This window comes from Convolutriloba macropyga, chromosome 12, assembly GCF_964194025.1.
Source record: "Convolutriloba macropyga chromosome 12, txConMacr16.3, whole genome shotgun sequence".
NCBI classification, from domain to species: domain Eukaryota; kingdom Metazoa; phylum Xenacoelomorpha; order Acoela; family Convolutidae; genus Convolutriloba; species Convolutriloba macropyga.
Window position 1 is genome coordinate 37604828 of NC_134479.1, and position 26168 is coordinate 37630995.

Consider the following 26168-nt stretch of genomic DNA (forward strand, 5'->3'; position numbering starts at 1 on the left):
GAATTGAAAACTGATGCCCTAGTTTTCTCTTCGATAGAAAGGGCAAAATCCTGCTCAATAAGACGCCATTTGTTATATGTTATTGTTAAAACTAAGAAAATGGTTATTTTGTCCTCCCAGTTCTAAAAACACGATTATTATCATGTACTTAGCACAGGCTAGTCACAAGCTTCTCGCAAAAATACCCAAACAGCTAACTAAAAAGCTTAAATCAATATAACATTTTCTTGAAAGTGATCATGAAAGGGGGTCCGTTATAACACACTGGTTAAAATTAAGTAAAATGCACCAAATTTGATTGAGCTTTTAGTCTTACAAAAACACGAAGACAACAAATTTAGCATTAATCATACTTATTAAAAAGTGGTAGAACAGTGGACAGACGCGCTTGTGATAAAAAGTTGTATTAAGCTAATGATAGGAAAAAGACAGAGGAGTAAAAGTTATCATAAAAGTATTAAAAATAAAAAATATCTACCAGTTGTCAAAAGCAGTACTGCACAAATGTTTGGTTAGGCGAACGAATCAAATAAAGAAGTTAATAATTAAAAAATCGAATATTCCGGCAAAATTTGTTAACATCACTTGCTAAATCTCATCTAAGCATTAAAATTGGCTTTCCAGAAAAGATTGAGAATAAATATATATACACTTAGAATCATACATGGTAGGTTGATATCGAGACGTAAAGCAGGGATTGTAAAACGAAGAACAAATTGTTCGGATGATATGCAGCATAATACACTGGTCAAGGAGCACTGATAAATAGCTTGTCACACAAGGGGAAAAAAGCCGAAGCTCGTATTTCATCTAACTAATGGGGGTTAAACCTCCCATTTGATTTTGAGCAAATCGCAGCTAGCCTTCCACAGATTTTCCGCCAGTTCCATATTCCTCGCATTCTTACTGGGCTGTTTGGCTTTTGAATCTGCATAATACAACCCCGTTTCGTCACCCGCTTTGTTGCTGACAGCGCAGTAGATTGTAGTCAAGGCCCCTTGTCTTTCAGTTTTCGCCATAAAACCAGCACAGCAGTAAAAACATTGGGCAAACTTACTTGAGCGAGCCAATTCCGATTTGACAAATCCCGGATGAACTGCATATGCAGTAATTTTGCCAGAATACTTTTCAGCCAGGCTCTTCGTGAAAAGTATGTTCATTAATTTTGTGTTGCAATAAGCTCCAAACCCTTGCGAGGGGTAAGATTTTTCACACTGTAAGTCATCTATGAAGCTGGCCTTTCCACTATCATGTGCCACTGATGATAAGTTAATGACTCTTGGTTTATTCGGCGATTTAAGTAAGTTGTCAATCAACAGATATGTCAGCAAGAAATGACTCAAATGATTCGTTTGAAACTGAGACTCAAATCCATCTTTTGTGACCTGCCTCGGACCACCCATTTTTCCCGCGTTGTTGATCAAAATATCAATGACAGGATACTCTTTCTTAACTTCTTCAGCAAATTGTTTCACATTTTCAAGATCACAAAGGTCTAATTTCTTAACAACGAATCGCTCTTCAGGAAGATTATCAGCTCCTTCTTGTTCACGCAGAGCAGCAATGACTCGGTTAGTCTTTTCAAGGTCGCGATTGGCCATTATGATTGTAGCTCCTCGAAGCGCCAAGTCGCGAGCTGTTTCTTTACCACATCCAGCACTTGATCCAGTAATTATAATAACTCTCCCATCTAGTCGGTACGATTCTCTATTCAGATAAGCGTCTTTAGCTTCAGAAGCTCCAGCCATTAATTCAAATAAACTATCAATCTGAAATATAAGATCTAACGTAGACATTGCTCTCAGGCAGTTGCTAAGACTATTAAATTGAAATTGCCCATGTGGTCGCAGGCGAAAATAATTCTGAGCGACAAAGAAGTAGAAAACACTAGGTATTGGATGAACAAATAAGCGTTGCGACGGTGTCATAAATTGGATTTTTCGGCAGAATACGACCATAATTGATGTTCACACGAACTTATACTTGGATTCATAAATTTTTATGACCGTTCTACCTCTTAGGCCATACAGACCATAATTAATGACATGCCATAATTGGAATCAGTTTTTGCGTGCTCTTAGGACAGCAAAAATTTTCTCATGGAGTTTAGCCAACAATTCCCGCAAATACATAAAAAGTAACGAATAAGTGGTATCAAAACTAAAGGTCTTGCAAAAAAAACAATTTAAGTATACAAATCTAAATCAATCTTCAAAAAATTCTCGACGCACCGAGTTATTAATGAAACAAAATCAGTTGTTAAAAAATTAATTAAATCGAGTACCAAAAGCAGTTACCTCATATGCTTAAACTGCAGGATCTTAAAAAGCTGTCCGCCCAAGAAAAAGTTTGTTGAAACTAAGACTACGTCAACTGCCCAATAAAAAACCTATTATAAATCAATTGGCGTGATCGCTAGCATTGTTGAAACAAAATTGTAATACGTACCATTATTAATGGATGGTTGTGGTATTCGGCAGTAAAAAACAGTTCTGCTCGCTAAAGTAACACCAACAAAACTTCTGTAAATCTCTAAAACATATTTAGAGGTCACAATAAGTTTCTTTAGTTTTTCAGAAAAACAATCCGACAAAATATAAAAAAACCATTAAAAAAACCCAAAACATAAAAAGAATCCAAACTGCATTTATTAAAAAATATATAGATTGAGTTCCTGAAAAAAAAGAGGATAACTCAAGAGCTCGTATTAGTTTTTCAAAGAATATATTAACTAACGCTAATACGCACCAAGTTAACCACAAAAATAAATTAACGCACTTAATCACGCTAAAAAATACACAACTTACGGACAGGAAAGAATGAAAAAAATATCCGTTCGGAAAAAGAAGTAGTCTCGATAACCAAGCAGCACGAAATGCAACACCAACAATCCATAAAAATCCTGTGCATTAAGAGATCTGATTATCATCTTCTCTAATACACAAAAAAAGAGCTGGTATCAAAACTAGAGAAATAATAAACGTCTCAAGATGAATTAAGCATAAAAATTGTAATCAGTTTTCAGAAAAAAATCTGAAGGATATAAATAGTTATCACTCTTCGAAGAATTCTTATTGAAGCTATAGCAATAGAGTTTATAATGGGCTACTGTACCATTATTACCGGATGGCTGACGTATACTGCAGAATAATTAAACAGTTCTGCTCGTTATAGCGTTGCTACATTAACACAACCACAAAACGAGCGTATCTCTATAAAACTTAGAGGCGACAAAAAGTTTCCTGAGTTTTAACAAAAAAGATCAGAAAAAACTATAGAAAACAGTTAGAACTGCATATGTGCAAAATTATATAGATCGCGTTCCTGAAAGAAAAAAATGTCAACTTAAGAGCCCTTAAAACTTTTTCAAAAATATTAAAAAACGCTTTAAGGCTCACATACAAAACACTAATTCAAAAAACAAGCTAATAAGGACACAATTTAAAAACAAGATTTCATTGAAATGACAACTATAAATAGCAAGTAGTCTCGATAAAGGATAAGAAAAGCAGAACGAAAACAACACAACATCTAATAAAATCCCTGATATTAAGAGATGTGATTATCATATACAGAAATATAAAAAATGAGGAATAACAGGTATCGTAAAAAGTCAACAAATAAAAATCAAAACCAATCTTTGAAAAAATCTCATTGCAATTATAATTAAAGCATTTAAAGTAAACTACCGCCTCTCAAAGTGCCGAGTTCTTGATTGCAACAAAGCCAGTTTTTCGAAAGACCCATTAAAACGAATGTCAAAAGCAGCTGAAACCAAAGCGAAGTTTACAAAGTCTTAAAAATCTGGCCTACAAAACCGACTAGTTCATCAAAAATTGGTGTGATTGCTAGCATTATCAAAGAAATTATGTGCAAAGTACCGTTATTATAGGATGGTTGACAGAATCTGCTGTAAAAATCGGCAATTGTGATCAATAGAGAATCAGTATATTAACGCACACATACATTTCTAAAAACTACTTAAAGGCAACAATAAATTTCCGGAGTTTTTCAGAAAAAAGATTTGAAAAAAACTATAGAAACTAGAGTCCAAACTGCATTTTTTAAAATTATTCATATGCATTTCATGAAAAACTGAGGAGCTCTTGATAGTTTTTCAAAAATAATTAAAAAGATACTTGATTTCAAATCAAGATAAAACTAAGCAGACAGAACCATTTCTTAAACAATTTCCTTACAAGAAAACATCAAATTTCAAAACTAGGTATTTTTATGAAAACAACTCATTGGTTTATAGTCTTTAACAATAACAATTTTTTTTGAAAAATAGTCCAACTCCAATGAATTTTACTGAGTTTGGATTCTCAATTTAGATTTAAAACTAACGCTGAGGTTATTTTCTTGAGTAAGTAATGATTAAAAAATACACATGATTGACCAATCAAAACACTCGTACCAATCCAGTATTTGTGACCTCACGCATAAAAATTCAGCCTCTGAATGGTAGAAGTCAAAAGGGTCAAAATTTGATGTCTTGGCGCGTGGTAAAGGGTCGTAAAATATAGGGACGAATTAAAAAAGATGAGATCAAGAATAGCCTCGCTATCGCATCGGCCCTATTCTTGAACGATATAGCCTGGGCGAGGCAATTCGTTGATTCCTAGGAGCACGTTTTTGGTTAAATTGCGAAGGATTGCCGCACAGCTCGAAATCAAAATTATGACAGTAAAAGAAAAATCAATTTTTCGTGATGGCTGATCAGACGTTTGAAATCTCTAAACACAGGATTGCGCTTAATGCAGACAGCAAAACGAACACTGCTGATCATTCTAGGCTCAAGAAGGCTCTCGATTGATGTATTCCAAACATTTCTGGTAGAGAGTTAAGCCACCTCGAATTCGCATCCTCCCAAATGTTGCTGAGCTTCAAGACAACGAGATGCCTCTCACACCTAACCACTTCTTGATCAGCCGACCATTCAACTCTGCCACTAGGATAGCTCGACAGCATGATTCCCCAAAGCTTCAACACATGGAGAAATCTTCAACATGATGACCCACTTCCGGAAGCGACTTGTCAAAGAATATCTGCCAACACAAGAGATCCAAACGGAGTGAGAGCAACCAATCGCCTTTTAGAGTTACCGAAGTTCTCTGAATCCTGAAATACATTACTTCTCGTGGAATTTGGGCGAATTTGGATGTGTGTCCTGGACGAGATGGACAGTACCATGTGATGAAGGTAAAAACGGCTTACGGTACATTCTTTCGCCCCGTCGATTAGCACTTTTTCAAAATCTTCTAGAAAACTTTGGAACGGTTGCTAGAAAACTTTGTTTAACCCTTCTCCGACGACCAATTCAAGTGTCGCTCTTCATTGATTATCTTGGTTGCGTTAGATTTCTGTTCTTCTCAGCCTCTCCACGACCCACGCCAAACTTTCCTCTGCTGAGTAGACTGTTTATATGTAAAACACAACATATAAGCAAACACATTTGGCAATTTCTTTTCAAATTTTGAATTGACTTCTATCAACGGACATTCCTCCTAGTGAGTGTGAGCAGGTTCAAAATATTGCTCTTAATTTAGAGAAAGTTGTTCGCAAAACAACATTTGTGTAGAACCACTTTTATTCAATTGACTATTCGTTTTTTTCTGGTGCAATCTGTTGAGTCTGTAGCCTGCAGCTCGGTTAGAAAGTTATGTATCCTTCAGCCTCGACTGGTTCCTTGCCGTTCCCGTGAGGCTAATTAGATGCAGGTTGCCGTGAGCTGCCGTAAACGGCTCTGTTAGAAGGTTCCGGTTTTTAATATGATGCTTAAGTTTTCTGTGCTTGTAGTCAGTCATATCAGGTTAATGTCAATTCAAATGATGCCTTTGGCGCCACCACTCGTCGTTTGGTCTTTAATTGTATTTGGGATTTTGTTGTTCAGCTTTTAGTATGTCATCTCATTACAGCATTTCTGCGTGAAATTTATTATTTGACGCATTCATTTAGATTAACATAGCCGGCAGATTGCCGGAATAGCTGCGAAAGAATAGACCTGCGTGCCATATAATAGAGATAGAAACAGATACAGATCTAAATTGAAAAAAAATTGACGCCGCTCAAAAAACTAGGCTGAAAAACATTCAGCAATAAATTAATAAAGCTTGTTAAAATTCATTCCACAGAAGCCTCTTATTAGGTACCTTTACTGCACATAAGAGTTCCTTTGACCTTAAACAAATTCAAATTAAACTTAAGTTTTAAAGTGCAAAAGTCATTTTACTGAGTGAGGTAAGTCATGTATGATCAAAATCTAATCACGCAAATAACCTAAAATCTTTCGCAAAAGCGAGTGCGAAATGACGTCACGCGCGCAAATGCCGTTAGTGAGAGGAAGAAGTCATTCAGAAAATTTGACTTTTTCAGCTTTGCGGTGTGAACAAATGTAAAACGAAAAAAGAGCGTCAGACGACGAAACAAAAAAACATAGCAGGACAAGTCCTGACGTACAATTCAAAGAATTTTCATTGACTTAACAAACAACTAGACCTAGAACGGACAATGAGTGAATTAGGAAGACCATTTCTAAAAAAAGTCAGATGACAAAAAAAAACAGAAAATCAATGTCAAAATGCTGCTAGGGAGAACAAAAAACCCACTAGTGAGATATGTAATTTTGATTCTAACAAAAAACTAGGTCCAGAATGAGCTGTGAATGGATTGGAAAAACTATTTAGAAAAAAATCCGATCCAAAAAATCGAAAAAACAGTAAAAATCAGAGTGAAATTGCCGCATGTGAACAAAAAACCACTACCGAGAGACCGAATTTTTGTTCAAACACCATTTTCTCACTCTACTTTAAAATTAGAGCGAAAAAAATTCACGCCGCAAAACCACTCGCTTTTTCGTTCCATTTCCTGTTTCGGCGAGACCAAAATCACTACTCCAATTTTACTTCAAAAATCATGAAAATGTGTGAATAGATCTTAAAAAAAATATAGCCGGAAGAATTCCGGAAACGACTCGAACTAGAAATCTGACTATTCTCACTAATCAGATGCATCACCAGCATATTATCAATCGACAGACAGTGTAACCAATTCACAAAGAAAAGACTGGAGAACTGGAAACTTGACAAAGGACCAAATCAAAAAATAAAATTCTCTAAAAATCCAAACAAAATTCTCTACAAAAAGATAACATGCAGCTTCCCAACCATAACTCATAGAAATCAATTAGTTATATATTTGGCTAGATCAATCGCCCACCTAGTACTTGCAGAGAAACTTTAAACAACAAACTAAAAAAAAAGACTAAGAAAAACTCTTTAACGAATTAGAGATTTGTATAATTTGTTTAAATGAAAACTGCCCTGCCAAGCCTTCAAGAGCAAATTCATAGTATCAACACCTATAAAAATTCTCTTTATTGAGAAAAGGTTGCCAACAAAAATCATTAAATTGGAAGAAATAGCCAATAAACTTAGAAAAAAGACAAAAAGTGGCCAAAATTTGCTCTGATTTACTCGATTTTCTTTAACAAAAACAACTCGAAACTAATATCAATCAAAATGAGAGACATTCAAAAGAGCTAAAAACAACTGACTTCCACTAGAAAACTCCACAAATGCTATCAAAGGTTGAGGAAGAACAGAAACGACATTGAAAACCAAATTGAACAAATAAAAAACGAGAAAAAAAAGTTTTTTAAATTTTACAAAAAATAAAGCCAAATAAAGTTACTTTGAGCCAATAGAGCAATGAAATGCTCGCGAAAAAATGGGCAAGTCATAACAAGCTAAAGAAATTGTCTACCATTGAAAAAAAAACCGAAAAAAGCCAAAAATTTTAAGTGGTTAAAAAAATTCCTAATTTTTCTGCCATTTTTCTTCAGAAAAAATGTTTTATAACAACAAAATTGTAATCAATTTGTATCCCTGATGATCCTTGAGTAACGAGCTTCTATACAAATTGCACTTAATGCAGTAAAACAAAAAAAGCCAAAATACATTAAATTTCGTCGAAAAATCAGCAAAACTGATCAAAAACCTCCAAATTTGCATAAAACTCAAATTAACTACTCGAAACCTTCAATTCCTATCAGAATGAGCCCAAATCCAATGCAATATCATAACCAAAGCTCATAAACAAGAAAAATTGCAAAAAACTGCTTTTAAAAGCCTCACGTGAACAAAAAAATTTCGCTCGCTCAGAGAAAATTTTTTCACACATCAATTTCTCGCTCTCTCAAAAACAGCAGTATGAACAAAAAAACACTCTCTTTTCCTTCCGCTCTTCACTTTTGTTCAGCAACCAAATCACTACAAATTTTTTCACGCGTTTCATTTCCCGCTTCAAAATTCACTCCAATAAAATTGATTAAAAAAAGGACTTCTCCAATACTCCTCTTCGAGTCGTAAAAAAAGACAGCGCCCCAATACAATTCAAATTCAAATTAAAAAAACCAAGAGCACCGCAATATAGCTGCGCTCAGCTTACAGCTTCGCAGCTATAATAAACTTTTTAAGGAGATCAGTAAATAACTCAGCCTGAGTGAGTGTCGTAGTTCCCCATTCTCGGCCATTTCGATTAATTGTATGTAATTCGATTTTCGATAAATTGTATGTAATTCTGGCTTACTGTCAGATTTCTTAAATACGACACACAGCATAAATTCATTTTTTTTCGTCTATAACGAATTCCCTTTAACAATAATCCCATATCAAAATCAGAGGCTTGGTGATCGATATCAAAATCGGTATCGGAGCGTTCTCTCAGTACATATTGTTTTAATTCTGAGAAATAAGACGATTTTCGTTGCTAAGCTTCTGAAACTGATTACAGGAGAGCTGGCCTAAAAGCTGATGATGAACAACTTATGGCACATTACAAAACTCATGCTAATTAATTCAAAACAACTCTTCACATTCAAAGGATTATCTAAATTTATGTAAAACTACTGATCTGATATGAAAACAATTTGAAGCAATTTAAGAAAATAAGTACATTCATATGTATCATGATTCCTAATCAATTTAATGAAAATCTTTTACAACCTTGCAGCAACGCATACAACGTCACACTCAAAAACAGCGAATCAAAATTAGACGATCTTGCTGCTGTTTAATAGAGAACGCAGACAATTTTTTAAGTATCGTCAGGACAATCCCATTGAATATTCAACAGCTCACAACTTCTCTGCCACAAATTCTCAGCAAGCTGCGGGTCCTCAGCAACCTTATTTGGCTCCTTAACTTTCGAATCTGCGTAATACAACCCAGTTTCTTCCTCTGCCTTCTTGCTAACAACACAGTAGATTGTTGTTAAGGCACCATCGCGTTCTGACTTCCCCAAAAACCTAAAGAAGAAGTTAATCCATTGAGCAAGTTTGCTCGAGCGCATGAGCTCAGAGTTCACATAACCAGGATGCACCGCATACGTGTTCAGTCGGCCATCATACTTAGCAGCTAACACTTTAGTAAACAAAATATTCATCAGTTTGGTGTTAGAGTACGGAATGATACCATCCATAGCGTACGATCGTTCCGACTGCAAATCATCAATGAAGGTAGCTTTGGAATTTTCATGAGCTCTCGATGACAAGTTGATAACTTTTGGTTTGTTTCGCGAGTTCAGAAGGTTATCCCTAAGCAAATAAGTCAACAAGAAATGGCTTAAATGATTCGTTTGCAACTGAGACTCAAATCCATCTTTTGTGACCTGCCTCGGACCACCCATTTTACCCGCGTTGTTTATCAAAACATCAATGGCAGGATACTCTTTCTTAACTTCTTCTGCAAATTGTTTCACATTTTCAAGATCACAAAGATCTAACTTCTTTACAACGAATCGCTCTTCAAGAAGATTATCAGCTCCTTCTTGTTCACGCAGAGCAGCAATGACTCGCTTAGTCTTTTCAAGGTCGCGATTGGCCATTATTATTGTAGCTCCCCGAAGGGCCAAGTCGCGAGCCGTTTCTTTACCACAGCCAGCACTTGATCCAGTAATTAGAATAACTCTCCCATCGAGTCTGTACAATTCTCTATTCAGATAAGCGTCGGTCGCTTCAGAATCCCCAGCCATTATATCAATAAATAAACTAATCTAACTAAAACATTATATCTAACGCAGATATTGTTCTCATACAATTGCAAATACTGGGATCTGGCGACAAACAAAAATTTAAGAATTAACTTTTACTGCTGTGTTAAGCATTAAATCAATGGAAATATTAGTAGGTTGCGTAAAAACTATCGAAAACTCGTAGACCTGGAGCTTCTTGCACTTAAGTCTCAACATACGGAGGAAAGATAGACCTAAAAAAAACTTTCCTTCGAATAGTTTGAGATAGCCTTTGTTGACTTGGACTTCTCCAAATACAGAACAGAACACAAGTGAGTTTGGATGGGAAAGAAAGATAGAAAGAAAGAAATAAAGAGATAGGAAGAGAAGGAGATTCATATTGAGAGTGAAACAAGTTACGAGACAACAAAAATATTATTCAAGTGAATGAACAAAAAATTGAAGTGCGAAAAATGCATCAAGTGTGAAATTCACTTAAGTCTAAAAGTAAGGAGGAAAGATAGATCTAAAAAATTTTCCTTCAAATAGTTTGAGATAGCCTTTGCTGACTTGAACTTCTCCAAATACAGAACACGCATACAGAAAAAAATTATTCAAGTAAATGAACAAAAAATTGAGTCAGCAAGTGTGAAAAATGACCACGCACGTTGTTCATGCAAAAAAATGTGAACAAGTAGAAAAGCCGACAACTGAACCGAGCGTAACGTCACAGTTCGTCAGCAAACAAACAACGAAGAAAAAAGAAACCAAAAGACGGCCAAATATTTTGTAGTATAATTCATTCCAAAAAAAACTCGAGACTCAATAGAAATATTCCTTGATAACATACTTCTCGTACATTATAAGAGAAACATAGAGAAAAGAATTGTGCAAACACAATTGAAAAAAAAATTAATCGATATATTTCACCATTGCATTCATTCATTGAAAATAAAATATGTTTATGATAATAAGGATTCCGCTTTTAACCAAAACAGATAGCAAAAAACCATTAATGCATGCGCAATAGACAAAATTTTCTCGGAAATTATGTTTTACAATAAATGTTAACTATTGGATAGTGAATAGCTACATAAATTATTTGGGGTATTCCTCTGTATTACTGCTTCGAAAATCAATTTCTAAGAACAGGTTGCAGAAATATCACTAACTGCACAATTATTGAAGAACTATGTTTTCTTTTATTTGATAGGGGCGTATGATTAGGCGAAAAGAATTTTGGTTGTCATGAGGCAAAAATTCAGATTTAAGGTTTTGCTAAAATAAGGCGCATGCCAATTTAATCATTTAAAGGAGGTACTGCAATATCGGCTGGGTAATAAATGCAATTAAGTGACTAAAACAATTTAATAATTGGCTTCACAGGAAAATAGCTGAAAAAATCAAAAAATGAACAGAAGTTTATCAAAACATTTATCATTCTTTCCCTGTTACCTTTTTTGAAAACCAAAATTATTGGCCATGATGACCGAAAAAAGTACAAAAAAGAGATGGAAAAAATTGAAAACAAGGATAAATTTTGCATGTACTTTTAACAACTCTTACATGTAGACAAATGTTAGGGACACTAAACAACTTTATAATATCGAGTGGATTTTTAAGTACCTCTTTTAAGTGTTTTAATTGCTATTCGCGTTATTGCCACAATACCTCAGTTCAGGATTTTTGCCTAATGGCTACAAAAATTTTGTTAGCCTGATCGAGTTTTCGCCTAATATCCCCTCCCCAGGTTCTTATCAACAAGTTTTACTCAATTCCACCTTTATAAGAGTTTTATTTTCCGACGGGCCCTAAATTTATTAATCACAATGTTTTTGAACGCAATTGCGCTGCTTACAAAATAAGGTTCCGAGTGCTGACTCAGATACAATCAAATTGAAAATTTAGAGCAAACTGAAACCTCACAGAGTGAATAACCAGATTTTTGCGCGTGGATCTTTTTTCTCAGAAAGCGCTGTTTCCGAAAGTTAACTTTTCCCAAAAGTATTAAGAGGAATATGAAAATATGACAACTCTTTGCCTTCTGATTAACAAAATTCGGTTTAGGCTGTAAGATCATACTCAGCGGGGAATTGTAAATGATAGCACTCGTCTTTGATGAACATTTCGAGGGTAAAAATAATAGAACGAAGCAAAAGCCCACGCCGGAACAAAAAATTTTATGATTCTCCCAAGAAGGTATAATTAACTGAAGGTCTTACCATTATACCAATTTCAATCCATAAAAAGCATTAAATCAACAAAATTGTACGTTTGTGAAGTTAGAACACTATCAACTGAACTCAGACCCATCTTATCAAGAACACGTGAAAATTAGTTTCTGTTCTGCATGCGATTAAAAGCAGCGGCTTAAATAAAAAAAAAATTTCTTAAAATAAATTAAATTACAAGGACATATCTCACAATTGTCAATAATTAGAATTAAGTGGAAATATTCTACTCACAAGAATAATCTGAAATATGAAACGCCTCTTTTTAATTGGAAAATAGACAAGTAGACTTTCTTACAACATTAAAGCGTTGCAAATATGTACATTAATTAGCAGCACATTACAGCACACGTCAGTATACAGTACACAAAACTGCTTCTCTCTTTTTTTCAAAAACAACTTAAATTCCCACTTTTCCTGTTTACTTCTGCAACATATCAGCAATTAGTCATCAAGATTTATTAGCCATATATCCGACACAATGCCGTCGAGCGCCCCAAAATTAACTTTAAAAAATTACGGAGTTCCAACACAATCGTAATCTTGATGCAATCTATTAGAAATAAAACATCAACGAACAAGCTTACCATTAAAAATAAACCTGGTTTCAGTAAGCATCCAAATGCTTAATAATTTCGCTATTTTTTAGACTCAAGTTAACGCAGTCACGACAGTTATTCTTACATTGACCAATGCATAGCTGAAGAAACTTTGAATCTTGGTTGTTTTTCTAGGAAACAGCTTTAAACACAGCTCAATATTCACAAACAAATTAAACATCCCATTCAATATTCAACAACTCGCAGCTTCTCTCCCATAACTTCTGACCAAGTTCAGGATCATGTGCCGTTGCTGACGGCTCCTTGACCTTCGAATCTGCGTAATAAGACCCTGTTTCTTCTTCAGCTTTCTTGCTAACAGCACAATAGATAGTTGTCAAGGCACCTTGGCGCTCAGTCTTTCCCATAAACCCTGTAAAAAAGTAGATCCAACCCGCGAGCTTACTTGACCGACCAAGCTCCGAGTTGACAAAACCTGGATGTACAGCGTAGGCATTTAGCCTTCCGGCATATTTTGCGGCCAGACTTTTGGTAAATAATATGTTCATTAGCTTTGTGTTGCAGTATGTACCGAAACCTTGCTGAGTGTAAGAGTTCTGAGAGTGTAAGTCATCGATAAACGTCGCCTTGCCATTAGTATGAGCGCTCGAAGACAAATTGATGACTTTTGGTTTGTTGGTGGAGTTGACAATATTGTCGATAAGTAAATGAGTTAGCAAGAAATGACCTAAATGATTTGTCTGAAATTGAGATTCAAAGCCATCTTGGGTGACTTGCCTCGGACCACCCATTTTACCCGCGTTGTTGATCAAAATATCAATGACAGGATACTCGTTCTTTACTTCCTCAGCAAATTGTTTCACATTATCAAGATCACAAAGGTCTAATTTCTTCACAACGAATCGCTCTTCAGGAAGATTTTCAGCTCCTTCTTGTTCACGCAGAGTAGCAATGACTCGGTTAGTCTTTTCAAGGTCGCGATTGGCCATTATGATTGTAGCTCCTCGAAGGGCCAAGTCGCGAGCTGTTTCTTTACCACAGCCAGCACTTGATCCAGTGATCAGGACGATACGGTCTTTTAGATTATACTTTTCTCGGTCGAGATATGCATTTTTGGCTTCCACAACTTCGTCAGCAATCATTACAGAACGTTAGTTAAAATAAATTACACTATTAGTTATCTGAAATATACTGTCAATTATAGCAAGCTGGAATGGATAGTTTGCGCTAATCTTACCTACCACTTTTGAGTCCAAACTGTGTGCTCTAGAAATGTTTACATTCAACTTAGATCAAACAGAACAAAGTATCAACTAGTTTATCAGCTATAAAACCAGTATTATCACGAGATCAAATATAGCAACAAACGCAATAATTCTCTTCATTTTTACATTTAATGATATCAAGATTTGGAAATGACTAATATTTACCTGACTTCAGGATAAAATCGCTTGGTTGATTCGAAATTGTTTCCATCATTCACGACTTTTCAACAGGCGAATGGAAAAACATTAAAACAAAAAATGCATATTTCACAAACTAAAAATGACCTTTACAGATAAAATGACCTATACACATAAAATTTTCATAACTGGAAAAATAGTGAAAGTTGCTACTTAGTTTTTGATGTTAGCGGCTTCAAAACAAATATTCTACAGTCAGAGGTTATAATATAGCAAAGTTGAAAGCTGCAGGTAGTTTTTTGGTGGGCTCGCGCAAGCAGACAACTCCGACATTAAAAAACATATTTTTGGTATTATAATAGTCTTTTAGCCATACTACAATCGCCTAAAAGCTCCTGGATCCCTTTCTAAGTAAATAGTAGCCAACTATTTGCGGCAATATGATTTGGAAAAAAAACATTTTAGAAGACAACGATTAGCTCACCTTTTTTATTAGGATTCTATATATCTCACAGGAGAAAATCAGAAAGTCTCTAGAAAAACCATGAACACAGGAGGATTTCAAATTACTGGATTACTTCAGAACTGTTAAAACAATTAGTCGAATTAACGGAGGAAAATTTTGGAGCCCGCTAATTTCTGATTTAACGTTTGTTATACATCAAAACAAACTTAGCGGGGCATAGAATTATTCAGTGATAAATCAATTGGGCGAATGAAATTTTTGTAGCCATTAGGCGAAAACCAGGGACTGAAGTTTTTGTGAAATTAGGCGAATACCAATAAACACACCCAAAAAAGGAGGTGCAATAAAATCGGCGTTGTACCATAAGTATCTTTCAACTGCTTCAAGGCACCACTTGACTACGTTTCTTTGAAGCCTATTGGCCTGTCAGATCTGGAAGATTTGTGTTGAATAAATGACATGCCCTTAGATTCTGAACACCAATAATCGAACACTTATAGTCTTCATAGAGAAGTTGCGCTCAAAAACAAACAAAGCTTGACCAGAGTTTTCAAATTTTCAGCATTTTCACGCCCTGGTTTAACTCCAACTAGCCTAATTTTCGGCGCATTTTATAAGTTATATTAAAGGTATTGATAAGCAATTTTAAACATTCCCTATTTTCCCGTAACAAATCCAAATCATCAGCTGTGATGACATGAGTAAAATAGATGCGAAACATCGCAAAAAATGATGCATTTTACATGCACTTTTAGCAACTCATTTTCATGTAAAGAATACTGCTAGGGAAACTTTATAACATCGAGTGGATCTTGACGTAGCTCTTTTTAAGTATTTTAATTGGTATTCGCCTAATTTCCACAAAACATTAATTCACGATTGTGGCCTAATGACTATAAGAATTCCGTACACCTAATCTAGTTTTCGTCCAATATTCCTTCTCCCACATAACAATACACTAATATAATTTGCTCCAAAGGGCGTAAAAAATATCTGAAAATAAAAACCTGATAGCTCCTCAAAAACTGTAAAAATTGTTGAAAATAAATTGTTCCACAACTAAAAAATTCTGCGCTTTCTCAAGATGTAACTCGCACACTGCGAGTAAGAAATTAATCGGGCAAAATTGAGTGAGCAAAAACTTCCATGAGCATATAGTTCCTACCATTAATGCGGCGGACGGAACAATGGGCAACAACGGAGATGCAGCTGAATATTTCAAACAAAGGAGTAGATATTGATAGAAATTTTATTTAGGCTACTTCATATCACAAAATTACATCTCGTTGATTTACAAATCTGAAATTTTCACTTCAATAGGCCAACTCTGTTGTAACACATCTTTACTGAAATCATAACAAGTTTCTCTTTTCAAGCCAGAATTAACATTATCAGCCAAACCTGACCAAATTTCTGAGCAGACAAGAGGCATAAACGGCGATACCATAATTACCAAATCTAACAAGCTTCTTTGAAAAATCGAATTTTCGTAAAATGACACGTCAAATGTTTTCAACATGTTTGTTAAGGCTTGAGTTTGTCGCATTGTCTTGTCAGGTCTTAACTCGTCGACTTCAAAACAATTCATATTTTGAAAAGAAACAACTGCTTTATTTCTTTGATCCCATACTCTTTCTATTGGAACTTCTTTCTTTGACTGTACGTACCGAGATTTAGCTCGAACTTGTTTCGATTGATAGTTGATAAAGTTAGTTACCAAAATCCATAACCGATTTCTCCAGCGTATAACACCCATCATATTTCTAGGGTTATAGAAGATTTCTTTCATCGGGTTAACATTGTCCAAGACGTAACATTTAACAGTATCAGAACCATATTTTTCAACTAAATCGTCCGGGTTTATACCATTGTATTTTGATTTGCTCATTTTTTCATACTGTGTCGCAATTCTTTCGCCCGTTTTAGTGAGAACAAGTTCATTAGTTTTGTTTTCAGAAACCCATTCGGGACTTACATATTGCCCACTGGATTCTATTTTATATGACTGGCTCAGCATCAAACCTTGGCACAGTAAGTTTGAAAACGGCTCCTTGTGCGAAACTTGCTTAAGGTCATACAAAACGTGCATGATAAATCTCGCATAGAGCAGATGCATTCTTGCGTGCTCAATGCCTCCAATGTACAGATCAACAGGCATAAATTTCTGTTCATTTTTCTGATCATAAATTTTCAAATCATTATTTGGATCCAGATAGCGTAAAAAATACCATGAAGAGTCCACAAAGGTATCCATTGTATCGCTTTCCCTTTTAGCCTTTCCTCCACATTTTGGACAGGAAGTTTCCACCCAGCTATTGTAATCCGACAATACATTTTTACCCGGCTCTCTTTCGGGCAATAAAACTGGCAGGTCACTTTCCGGAACAGGAACTGTGCCACAACACTCGCAATGTACAATTGGTATCGGCGCGCCCCAGAACCTTTGCCTTGAAATAAGCCAATCTCTCACCTTACTAGTTGACACAAAACAGTTGAGCGATTTTCGAGAGCTCGCAAATTGCTCCAAAGTTGAGGTATTTACCTGGCTGTTTAACTTCTCACCCTTTGTTTTGGCAAAGTTTTTCTCAGTTTCAAAAATTACTCGATCGCTTTCGCTTTGATTTTTATGATCCCACAAAGTAACATTCATTAACGTTCCATTTAGAGGGTTTCGTACTTTACAATGTTGTCCAAGTAAGAAGTTATCACGACTTGCCAGAACTGATGTACAGTTTTCAACCGTTTCCGGTTGGTGTGAAAAGATAGTTATCGTGTCAATAATTTCGTTTGTACTATTAACAACATCGCAAACAAACGATACTCCTACATCTTTTCCAATCCACTGACGTTGTAATTCCTTCACATGTTTGGGCCATAATGGGAGATTTTCGGTACCTTCCAGCAGTGATTTTGAGTAGCGAGAAACAGCTAAGAACCATTGTTTTAGTCTTCGCTTCTGGACAACAGCGCCTGATCTCCATGACTTTCCTTGATCATCAACCTAAAAAGGTTATTTTTTCCTTACACCGCTAAGCACAAGAACTTACTGATATCATATAGTGCACAAAATCACAATATAGAGCAAACTTAAAGTTGCCGTGCAGCAAGCTATGCGCCAAGACATATAATATTGTACATAGGCTCAGAAATTAAGGTTCCTATTGAGGTACAAAGCGAAGACAAATTTTGCTAAGGTCATACCTTCACACAATCTTGTAAGAAATAAGATATAAATTTAAAACATACCCGGCAGATTGAACTGACGATACCCGGCACTTTGAACTGACGAAAACATAAGCCTTGTTAGATGTCAAATGAGAACAATTAAATTGGCTCCATTGAGATTAAGCAATTTTACCACAAGAACAAAAAACATACCCGGCAGATTGCCAGAAAATAGCCGCCGTTCATTCCAATAAGCATGATTGGGATTGAAAGAATAGAAGATATTGAAAAAAAAAGATTTTTGTACAAAAACATTTTTTAAGTCCGATTTATTTTGATGGCATTTCGTAGTTGAACATACCGTACTTCTGTTTCAGGGGCTCCAGGGGCTACTATCAATACCGATAAGCATTAGAGATGGTCATTAAGACTCATAGGAACGACGTTCAAATAGCGGGCATCTAAAATTGGGCTTTATGGGTTTATCCCGTTTCTACTTCTGACTTCAATTTTTTATACTGACTCTGTTCATTTTGAATTGCTTTGCTGAGCAACTGATGTTCAAAATCACTCTTAGCAGAATGAGAGAAGAGAGAAACTAGCCTAGAGAAGTCAAAAAGATATCACGCAAAATGTTGAAAAAGCGGCAAAATGAGATAAAGCGAAACATTTTTTTATTCGACGAAGTAAAAAAACATAGCAGGACAAGTCCTGACGTACAATTCAAAGAATTTTCATTGAGTAAACAGAAAACTAGACCTAGAATGGACTATGAGTGAAATCAAAAAACCATTTTAAAAATCAGAACAAAAAAATAAGAAAAAAAAAACAGAAAATCAATATCAAAATGCCGCATGTGAACAAAACCCTAGCGAGAAATGAAAATTTAATTCAAACAAAAAAGTAGGCCTAGAATGAGCTGTGAATGGATTGGGAAAACCAGTTAGAAAAAAATCTGACCCAAAAAACCGAAAAAACAGTAAAAATCAGAGTGAAATTGCCGCATGTGAACAAAAAACCACTGCCGAGAAACCGAATTTTTGTTCAAACACCTTTTTCTCACTCTACTTTAAAATTAGAGCGAAAAAAATTCACGCCGCAGAACCACTCGCTTTTTCGCTCCATTTCCTGTTTCGGCGTAACCAAAATCACTACTCCAATTTGACTTCAAAAATCATGAAAATGTGCGAACAGATCTTAAAAAAAATAGCAGGACAAGTCCTGACGTACAATTCAAAGAATTTTCATTGACTAAACAGAAAAAACGACCTAGAATGGACTATGAATTAATTGAGAAAATAATTTTTTAAAAAATCAGATAAAAAATAAGAAAAAAAAACAGAAAATCAATGTCAAAATGCAGCATGTTAACACAAAAAACCACTAGCGAGAAATGAAAATTTAAATCAAACAAAACACAAGGCCTAGAATGGCTGTGAATGGATTGGGAAAACCATTTAGAAATAAATCCGATTCGAAAAATCGAAAAAAAAACAGTCAAAATCAGAGTGAAATTGCCGCATGTGAACAAAAAAACCACTACCGAGAAACCGAATTTTTGTTCAAACACCGTTTTCTCACTCTACTTTAAAATTAGAGCGAAAAAAATTCACGCCGCAAAACCACACGCTTTTTCGCTCCATTTCCTGTTTCGGCGTGACCAAAATCACTACTCTAATTTGACTTCAAAAATCATGAAAATGTGTGAACAGATCTTAAAAAAAAGACAGCGCCCCAATACAATTCAAATTCTTTGAATTGTAATAAAAAAGGCAGCACCCCAATACAATTCAAATTCTTTGAATTGTAAAAAAAATAGGGGCGCTATAATAGCCGGCTGAGAAGATGAGGGCGGCTATTAATAAGAATCATCCTCATAATCAACTCGATCAAATTTATTTCAACAAAAAATTTACCTGCTCATTGGCCAGCACAGTTTTATCGACCGGATCCCAATTGACAGTCGAATTTGCCTGATAAGCCAAGCCAGCTTTAAACATCTGCAGAAACAACCACTGCGTCCACTTATAGTACCTTGGATCTGAGGTCACCACATCTCTGGACCAGTCCAAACAGAGGTCAAGTCGGTCCAATTGTGAGTGCATGGAATCGATGTTGGTTCTCGTCCATGTAGCTGTATCAACTCCTAAATCCCAAATTTGCTTCATTATCAGTGACAAACAGGAATCCCATAAATCCGAATTATCATTTGATCACCAATAAGAACCAAAATTAACTGTACTGCTAGAATTCAAATGCCAATAACCAGCAGGTTAGTTACAATGATGGTATATTAATGCTCAAAAATGGGGCAAAATCAACACTTCCGGAAAGTTAAATATTCGACCCTACAAAATTAGTGACATTTCAGGAAATAAAACCTCGCTCGATTGCAGCATTCTCTGCCGGCAACCCAAACGCGTCCCATCCAATGGGGTGAATGACGTCATAGCCTTTCATCCTGTAGAACTGGGCAAAAAGATTACTCAAGGTGTATACTCTCACGTGACCCATGTGCAAGTTTCCTGAGGGATATGGAAACATAGAGAGGCAGTAGCACTTCGAACGGCGCCTATTTTAACAGTGATCAGGGAGTGCGATTGACTAAATATGAAAAACATGCAACTTTGAAGTTCGTCCACCCCTCTCTTATCCCCAAATTTAAACAGATGGAAACCAAATAAAGAGGAGTCCAGGTACTAAGCGTTTGCACAATGTTCGCTCCACAAAACAGCTGAACAAAAAAAAACTAAACGGCAGAACACAAAAACTAAACGGCAGAACACAAAAACTAAACGGCAGAACAAAAAAAACGGCAGAACAAAAAAACTAAACGGCAGAACAAAAAAACTTAATTGTATTTCTCACCGCGCAGAGCTCAGAAGGTAAATTTCCGAGGCATAAAAATGATAATTCTGTTTGAATCTTAAAAACTATAATTTTTCAAATTATAATACATGCGTACCAAAAGTTAACCTTCATTTTACTCTTATAAAAGCAGAATCGAAGCAAGAACTTTTAAAAGCCCGGTAGCAGATCTTTAACGAAAAACTTGAAACGATTAAGAAAATAATAATTTGATGTAACAAAAATTGAAACTAACAATCAACAAACATAGCCGAGAAACACAGATTACTGCGATTGATTCCCTAAAGCCCGGTTGGAATTGAAAGAACGGACAAAAGTGAAAAAAAAACTTTTGTACAAAATATTTTAATGTGCGAACGCACTATTTTGATTTCATTTTGTAGATAGACATAGTCTTATTCCATAATCAGAGGATACAGGAATTAGTATTAAAACCAATAAGCATCTCAGATGGTAATGATTACTTCTAAGACCAAATTTCCAGTATCGTGCTTTTAAATTGTTCTTCATCCAACTTCTGTTTATGATTTCGTTTAAGCCAACAGTGTTGATTCTAGATTGTTTTGCACAGCAATTTCTTCTAGAAAGCACTTTTAGCAGAAAAGACTAAAAATAGCCTAGAAAAGTCAAAACATTTCACGTAAAATGTTGAGCAAGCCGTGAACTCAAGTCAAGCAAAATAAATTATTGTCCGACGAAGTATAAAAACACAGCAGTACAAGCCCTGACCTACAATTCAAAGAAAATGAAAGCCCTTGAAATGCAAATTTTAACAGCCTAAATCCAATCATTCGTGAAGCAAACGAGACTTTTTAAATAACCAAACATTTTCTTACTGAGCAAGATGATACGGCTTTAAATCTAATTATTTTGTTTATAATAATTTTCCGAGGACTTTCCCTCACAAGCTTGCAGACTAGGTTAAATGCGCTATTTGGTCGTGCCAGTACTAAGCGTAGAGGTTAAATGAGAAAAAAAAATGATTAACAAAATTGTTGAAATTTAATTTCTTCGAAATAAAGCATTAAAAATTTTCAAACATAGCCGGCAGATTGCCGGCAAATAGCTGCCGTTGACGCGCGTCATGCATATCGGGATTGAAACAGAAAAAGAAGAAAAGAGATAAATTGACCAATTTTTTTTTCTATTTTTTTAAGTGACAAAAAGTTTTAATTCGGCGTGCAATTTCAGTTGGATTCGAAAGCTATACTTAATTCAGCTTCTAAACTGAAAGCTAATAAGCTTAATACCTATGTCAGCTAGCAAACACTCTTATGAACATTGATGACCTAATTCTCAATGACTTAATAACCGGGCTTTATCGGTTTATCCCGTCTCTTTTGATTTCGTTCTTTTGACCTTGACTGTATTCACTATCTTGCGTAATTCATTGAATGAATGAATTTAAAAACCATTCAGTTGAAACAGTGAGTGAAAGAAGCCAGAAGTGAAACGTGACTTATGTAAATGAAAAACGTGATCAAAAATTTCACGTCTCAAAACCACTCAACTTCCTGTTTCGGCGTGACCAAAATCACTACTCCAATTTGACATCAAAACTTTAAAAATCTGTGAACAGATCCCAAAACAAAGACAACGCCCCAAAACAATTCAATTTCTTTGAAATGTAAAAAAATAGGAGCGCTATAATAGCCGGCTGAGAAGATGAGGGCGGCTATTAATAATGTCTAACTTCCGTGAAGTGAAGGGAAGCGCCAAATTGATGATAACTTCTATCACTTTACAAAGAGGCATAGATATAAATTCAGCTCTATTGGAACAAAAAAAATTATTGGTCATTTCCCTCAAAGCTTGAACTGCTTTTAAACCACCTCTTAATTCGAGTAATTTAATCGCTTAGAATTTTTCGGAAAGCATTGAAAGAAATTAAATTAGCTGAAATTAAATAATTGAATAATAGCCGTTTGAGAGCCTGACGGCGGCTATTTTAAAAACTAAAGGCGCCAAATGCAAATGGGCTCTGAGATACTTTTATCAGTTAGAAGAACAGCAATTTTGCATAATGACTCAAGTAAAACTTACCAAAAGAGCAGCAATCGGTAAAATAGAATTTTAACAAAGTTTTTCCGATTTAGAACAAAACGAAAGACACATTTTGAAGCCATCAAGGCATAACACTGCTTGGCGTTTATTAAAAACATTCATTGAGTTTCTGCTTCTTTATAGCATCGACGCCGATCCAGATCCAAGAATTATTAAGAATTATTTTCTTAAACAGCAATACTGGAGTTCGTTAAAACTCTTTATAAAACATAAATTGCTTCTGATGCTCGGAAATATTTTTCGAAATCGGCTGTCCTTACTGTTTGTTGCATTGTCTTTAAGGTAACCTTCGTCACCCGGGAAAAAACAAAATTTGTTATCAGTCCAAATTAGGTTAGATCTTCAAAACAAGGGCTCTTAGCAGCAACAAAGGTCTAAATTAAAAAATTAAAAATATATTTTTAGGGAAAAATAGCTCTAACAATTTCACCAAATTGTTACTCCATGCTGAGGCACTCAATGAATTGTACCAGTTTTTCCCGATTTCACGTTTAGAGGAGTTAATAGAAAACTATGTCATGCTAATGTGTCAGTGGGAGAAAAAAAAACATTAACCCAAGTTAAAAGAAAATTATAATTTTGCTTACAATTTTTTGTCAATTTTCTTCCGTTTTTGTAAGCGTTGGGATATTCAAGGAGTACGTTCATCATCTTCAGAACTTTATATCGACTTTCGAAAAAATTAAAGTTAGTTAACAATCAGGAAAAAAATTAGATGGTGGAAAACAAACAACTGAGGTTTATAAAAATTTTGATATTCGTTTTCCGTTTTTACAAAATAAACACAGTCTTTTATTTTATAGAGTTTTATTTTATTAGCATACCAAAATCTGCTCAGAGCCAAACTTTGTTAATTTTCTCCGGTTTAAAAGAATAGTTCCACTTTTTTCAAATTTTTTTTAGAATTGAGAGTTTATTTTAAATTTCGAAATCAATATTTTCTCCAACTGTTGCATCTATGTTAGAACAAAATTGGTTAGGCACTGCCCATTAAATCACTGCATGACAAATTTTGTTTAGAAATCAGAACTACAGGGTGAGCTCCAGGCCGCTATGAGCCCATTGACAGCAATGTGTTTTTAAAAAATTCACCCATTTTAAAGCGTTTCAGTTAAACGCATCAATGCCCTGGCTGCTTCGGTTATTCTTAAGCTGCTGAAAAGGATCGAAAAAGTTTGATAAATCTGATTTGCTTAATAAACATAGCCGCTAAATTGCCAGAAAACAGACGCCGTTGACCCGCTTGACCCACATTGGGATTGAAACAGAAGAAAAAAATAGGAGAGAAATTGACAGAATTTTTCTACGAGTCAAAAAAAAATTTATTTGTTGTGCAAATTCTGCTTATTCGGTTAGATTCTAAAATTACTCGTAATTCTGCTTTTAAACTGAACGCCATCAAGCATAATACTAATGGCAGCTAGCAATCGCTTAAATGAACTTTGATAACCTAAAGCACAATGACTGAATGACCGCGCTTTATATGCTTATCCTGTTTGTTTTGATCTTTTGATTTTGCTTTGTTGACTTTGACCGTATTCGCTACATTGCGTAAGTCAATGCGTGAAAGAATTTAAAATCCATTAAGTTGAAAGAGTGAGTGAGATAAGTCAAGCTGAGTCAGAGGCTGACGGCGGCTATTAATTATGATTAATTTCTATATGTTTCACTTCACTATTTCGGTTTTAAGATTTTAAGCTGAATGTGACTTCTGCATTTGTTATAAATGAAAATACATCAATACGTCACTGACTCTCAATGACGTTATTCACTAGAACACAAGATCCGTCAACTTTTTTTTACAATTTGAATAGTTTCGTTCTAATTAAAAGGTGTTCGAATTCACTTTTCCTTTTGAAGCACTGCACTACGTTTTAACATTTACTGCCTTTCAAATGATTAGTATCCTTTTCTTTCATGATTTTGTGTGCAGTTTTGAAGCATTGCCGATAAAAAAGAGGTCAACTAAAAGAAAGCCCCTCCCCTAAAATGGTAGTCGGTTAATTCGGTAGCAGCAAGTCAACTCCTATATATATTTATAAATCCTGAGAGTAGTCAAAAATTAAAGCACCAGAAGCAAAATATAGAGAAAGTGACAAGCACCAGAATTATAATCAAAATAGATATGATAAATAGGCATCAAAATATTATGTGTAGTGATTTTGAATAAGAATTGAAAATATATAGAAACATTTAGCACAACAGCCTTGCTTTCTCTACAATGGTACCTATTGACGCAGGGAGCCGGCGCATAGAGCCGTGCGCCACAGAGGCAGAGCATGGAGCTACGCCAAAGCGCTCAGCTTATATTTGCTGAGAAAAGAAAAAACTTTACTCAAAGAAATATAGAGGGCTTTCAAATGTTAAAATATTGGAAGAAAAAATTATTTCATAAAATTACGAAGATGAAAAAAACGAATAAAAGAGATTTGATTGACAATGCAGATTTGTTATTGCTTTCTCTGTACATCAATGGAAAAATTGTAATCATCTTTCAATCTTTATTTGTTGGTTATGTAAACAAAACACTTACAGAGCGTCAATTAAAAAGTTGTGTATACTTTTATCTTCAAAATTCATCGAAACTTTTGTGCTGTGCGCAATTGCATCCAAACTGATTTTCTTCCTTTTGAGTAATTATAATTGAGTAATTATAAATTCGGATTTTAGAATTCTTGAAAATAAGATTTCAAAAAATGTTTTCGGCGAAAAAGGTTCATCTTTTCATCTAATTGATGGAATCATTCATTCCAGTTGTCTGAACATAAAACTTTTAGAAGATTCAAAATCACGAAAAATACATGTTTTTTTCGGTTTTTAGTTGTATTCAATGACCATTTAATGTGAGGGTTATTATAACCAAAAATCCACGGCAAACGGGATTTTTTTCGAGTAACTTTTTGTCTTCAAGTCATCGGACTTTAAAGCGCGCTAATTTCGACATTCTGTCTCATTTTACAATTTGTCACAGCTTCTCAACTGATCGTGTTAATATCGTCTATGGGTAGTGTTGGAACTTTCTGTGAAGCGCAGAGTACTAAGCGCGCCCTCTTAAAGTTATTGCTAATTTTGGTGTTCTATGTTAAAATCGCACACCCTTACTCATCACCACTTCTCATAACGCTGTGATATCTTCCTAAATATTTCTTCAACTCCAAACCCCAAAAAGACTCGACTTCTTTGCGTAGCTCGTCGGTATATCCATTGTTTTCGACATCAACGGGCCAGAGTTTTGTTTGTTTGTAGACGCTTCGTAAGTGAAAAACTCTTTGCATCGGCCACACAGACATCGCTAGTCTGAGAGACGGTAAATTTGCAACGTACAGTCCCATTACTATACATGCTATCTGAAATAGGAACATCGAAATATGCTATAGAATTAGTCCGGAAAACCATAAAA

At 35.2% G+C, this 26168-nt stretch overlaps 1 protein-coding gene and 2 pseudogenes across 1 annotated transcript; all 3 read right to left on the minus strand.

The window, feature by feature from the left end:
• Window positions 1-449: 449 nt before the first annotated feature.
• LOC142351039 (retinol dehydrogenase 12 pseudogene) lies at window positions 450-1765 on the minus strand (annotated as a pseudogene).
• Window positions 1766-8870: 7105 nt separating this feature from the next.
• On the minus strand, window positions 8871-26136 carry LOC142350488 (leucine--tRNA ligase, mitochondrial-like). Its single transcript, XM_075402339.1, has 6 exons — window positions 25871-26136; window positions 20218-20408; window positions 19753-19982; window positions 15967-17672; window positions 14044-14068; window positions 8871-10053 (listed from the first exon to the last, which is right to left on the minus strand). The coding sequence occupies exons 1-6, from the start codon at window positions 26128-26130 to the stop codon at window positions 9097-9099; spliced, it is 3369 nt and encodes a 1122-aa protein (XP_075258454.1). The 5' UTR covers window positions 26131-26136; the 3' UTR covers window positions 8871-9096.
• Window positions 12395-14009, minus strand: LOC142350912 (retinol dehydrogenase 12 pseudogene; annotated as a pseudogene).
• Window positions 26137-26168: the final 32 nt, after the last annotated feature.

Coding starts and splice junctions, on each gene's coding strand:
- LOC142350488 (XM_075402339.1), bottom strand. CDS start 26,130: ATGTTCCTATTTCAGATAGCATGTATAGTAATGGGACTGTACGTTGCA. Junction 17,673..19,752: donor CTGTGCTGGCCAATGAGCAG/GTAAATTTTTTG, acceptor TAACCTTTTTAG/GTTGATGATCAAGGAAAGTC. Junction 14,069..15,966: donor GAAGTGAAAATTTCAGATTT/GTAAATCAACGA, acceptor AAACATTTCTAG/AGCACACAGTTTGGACTCAA.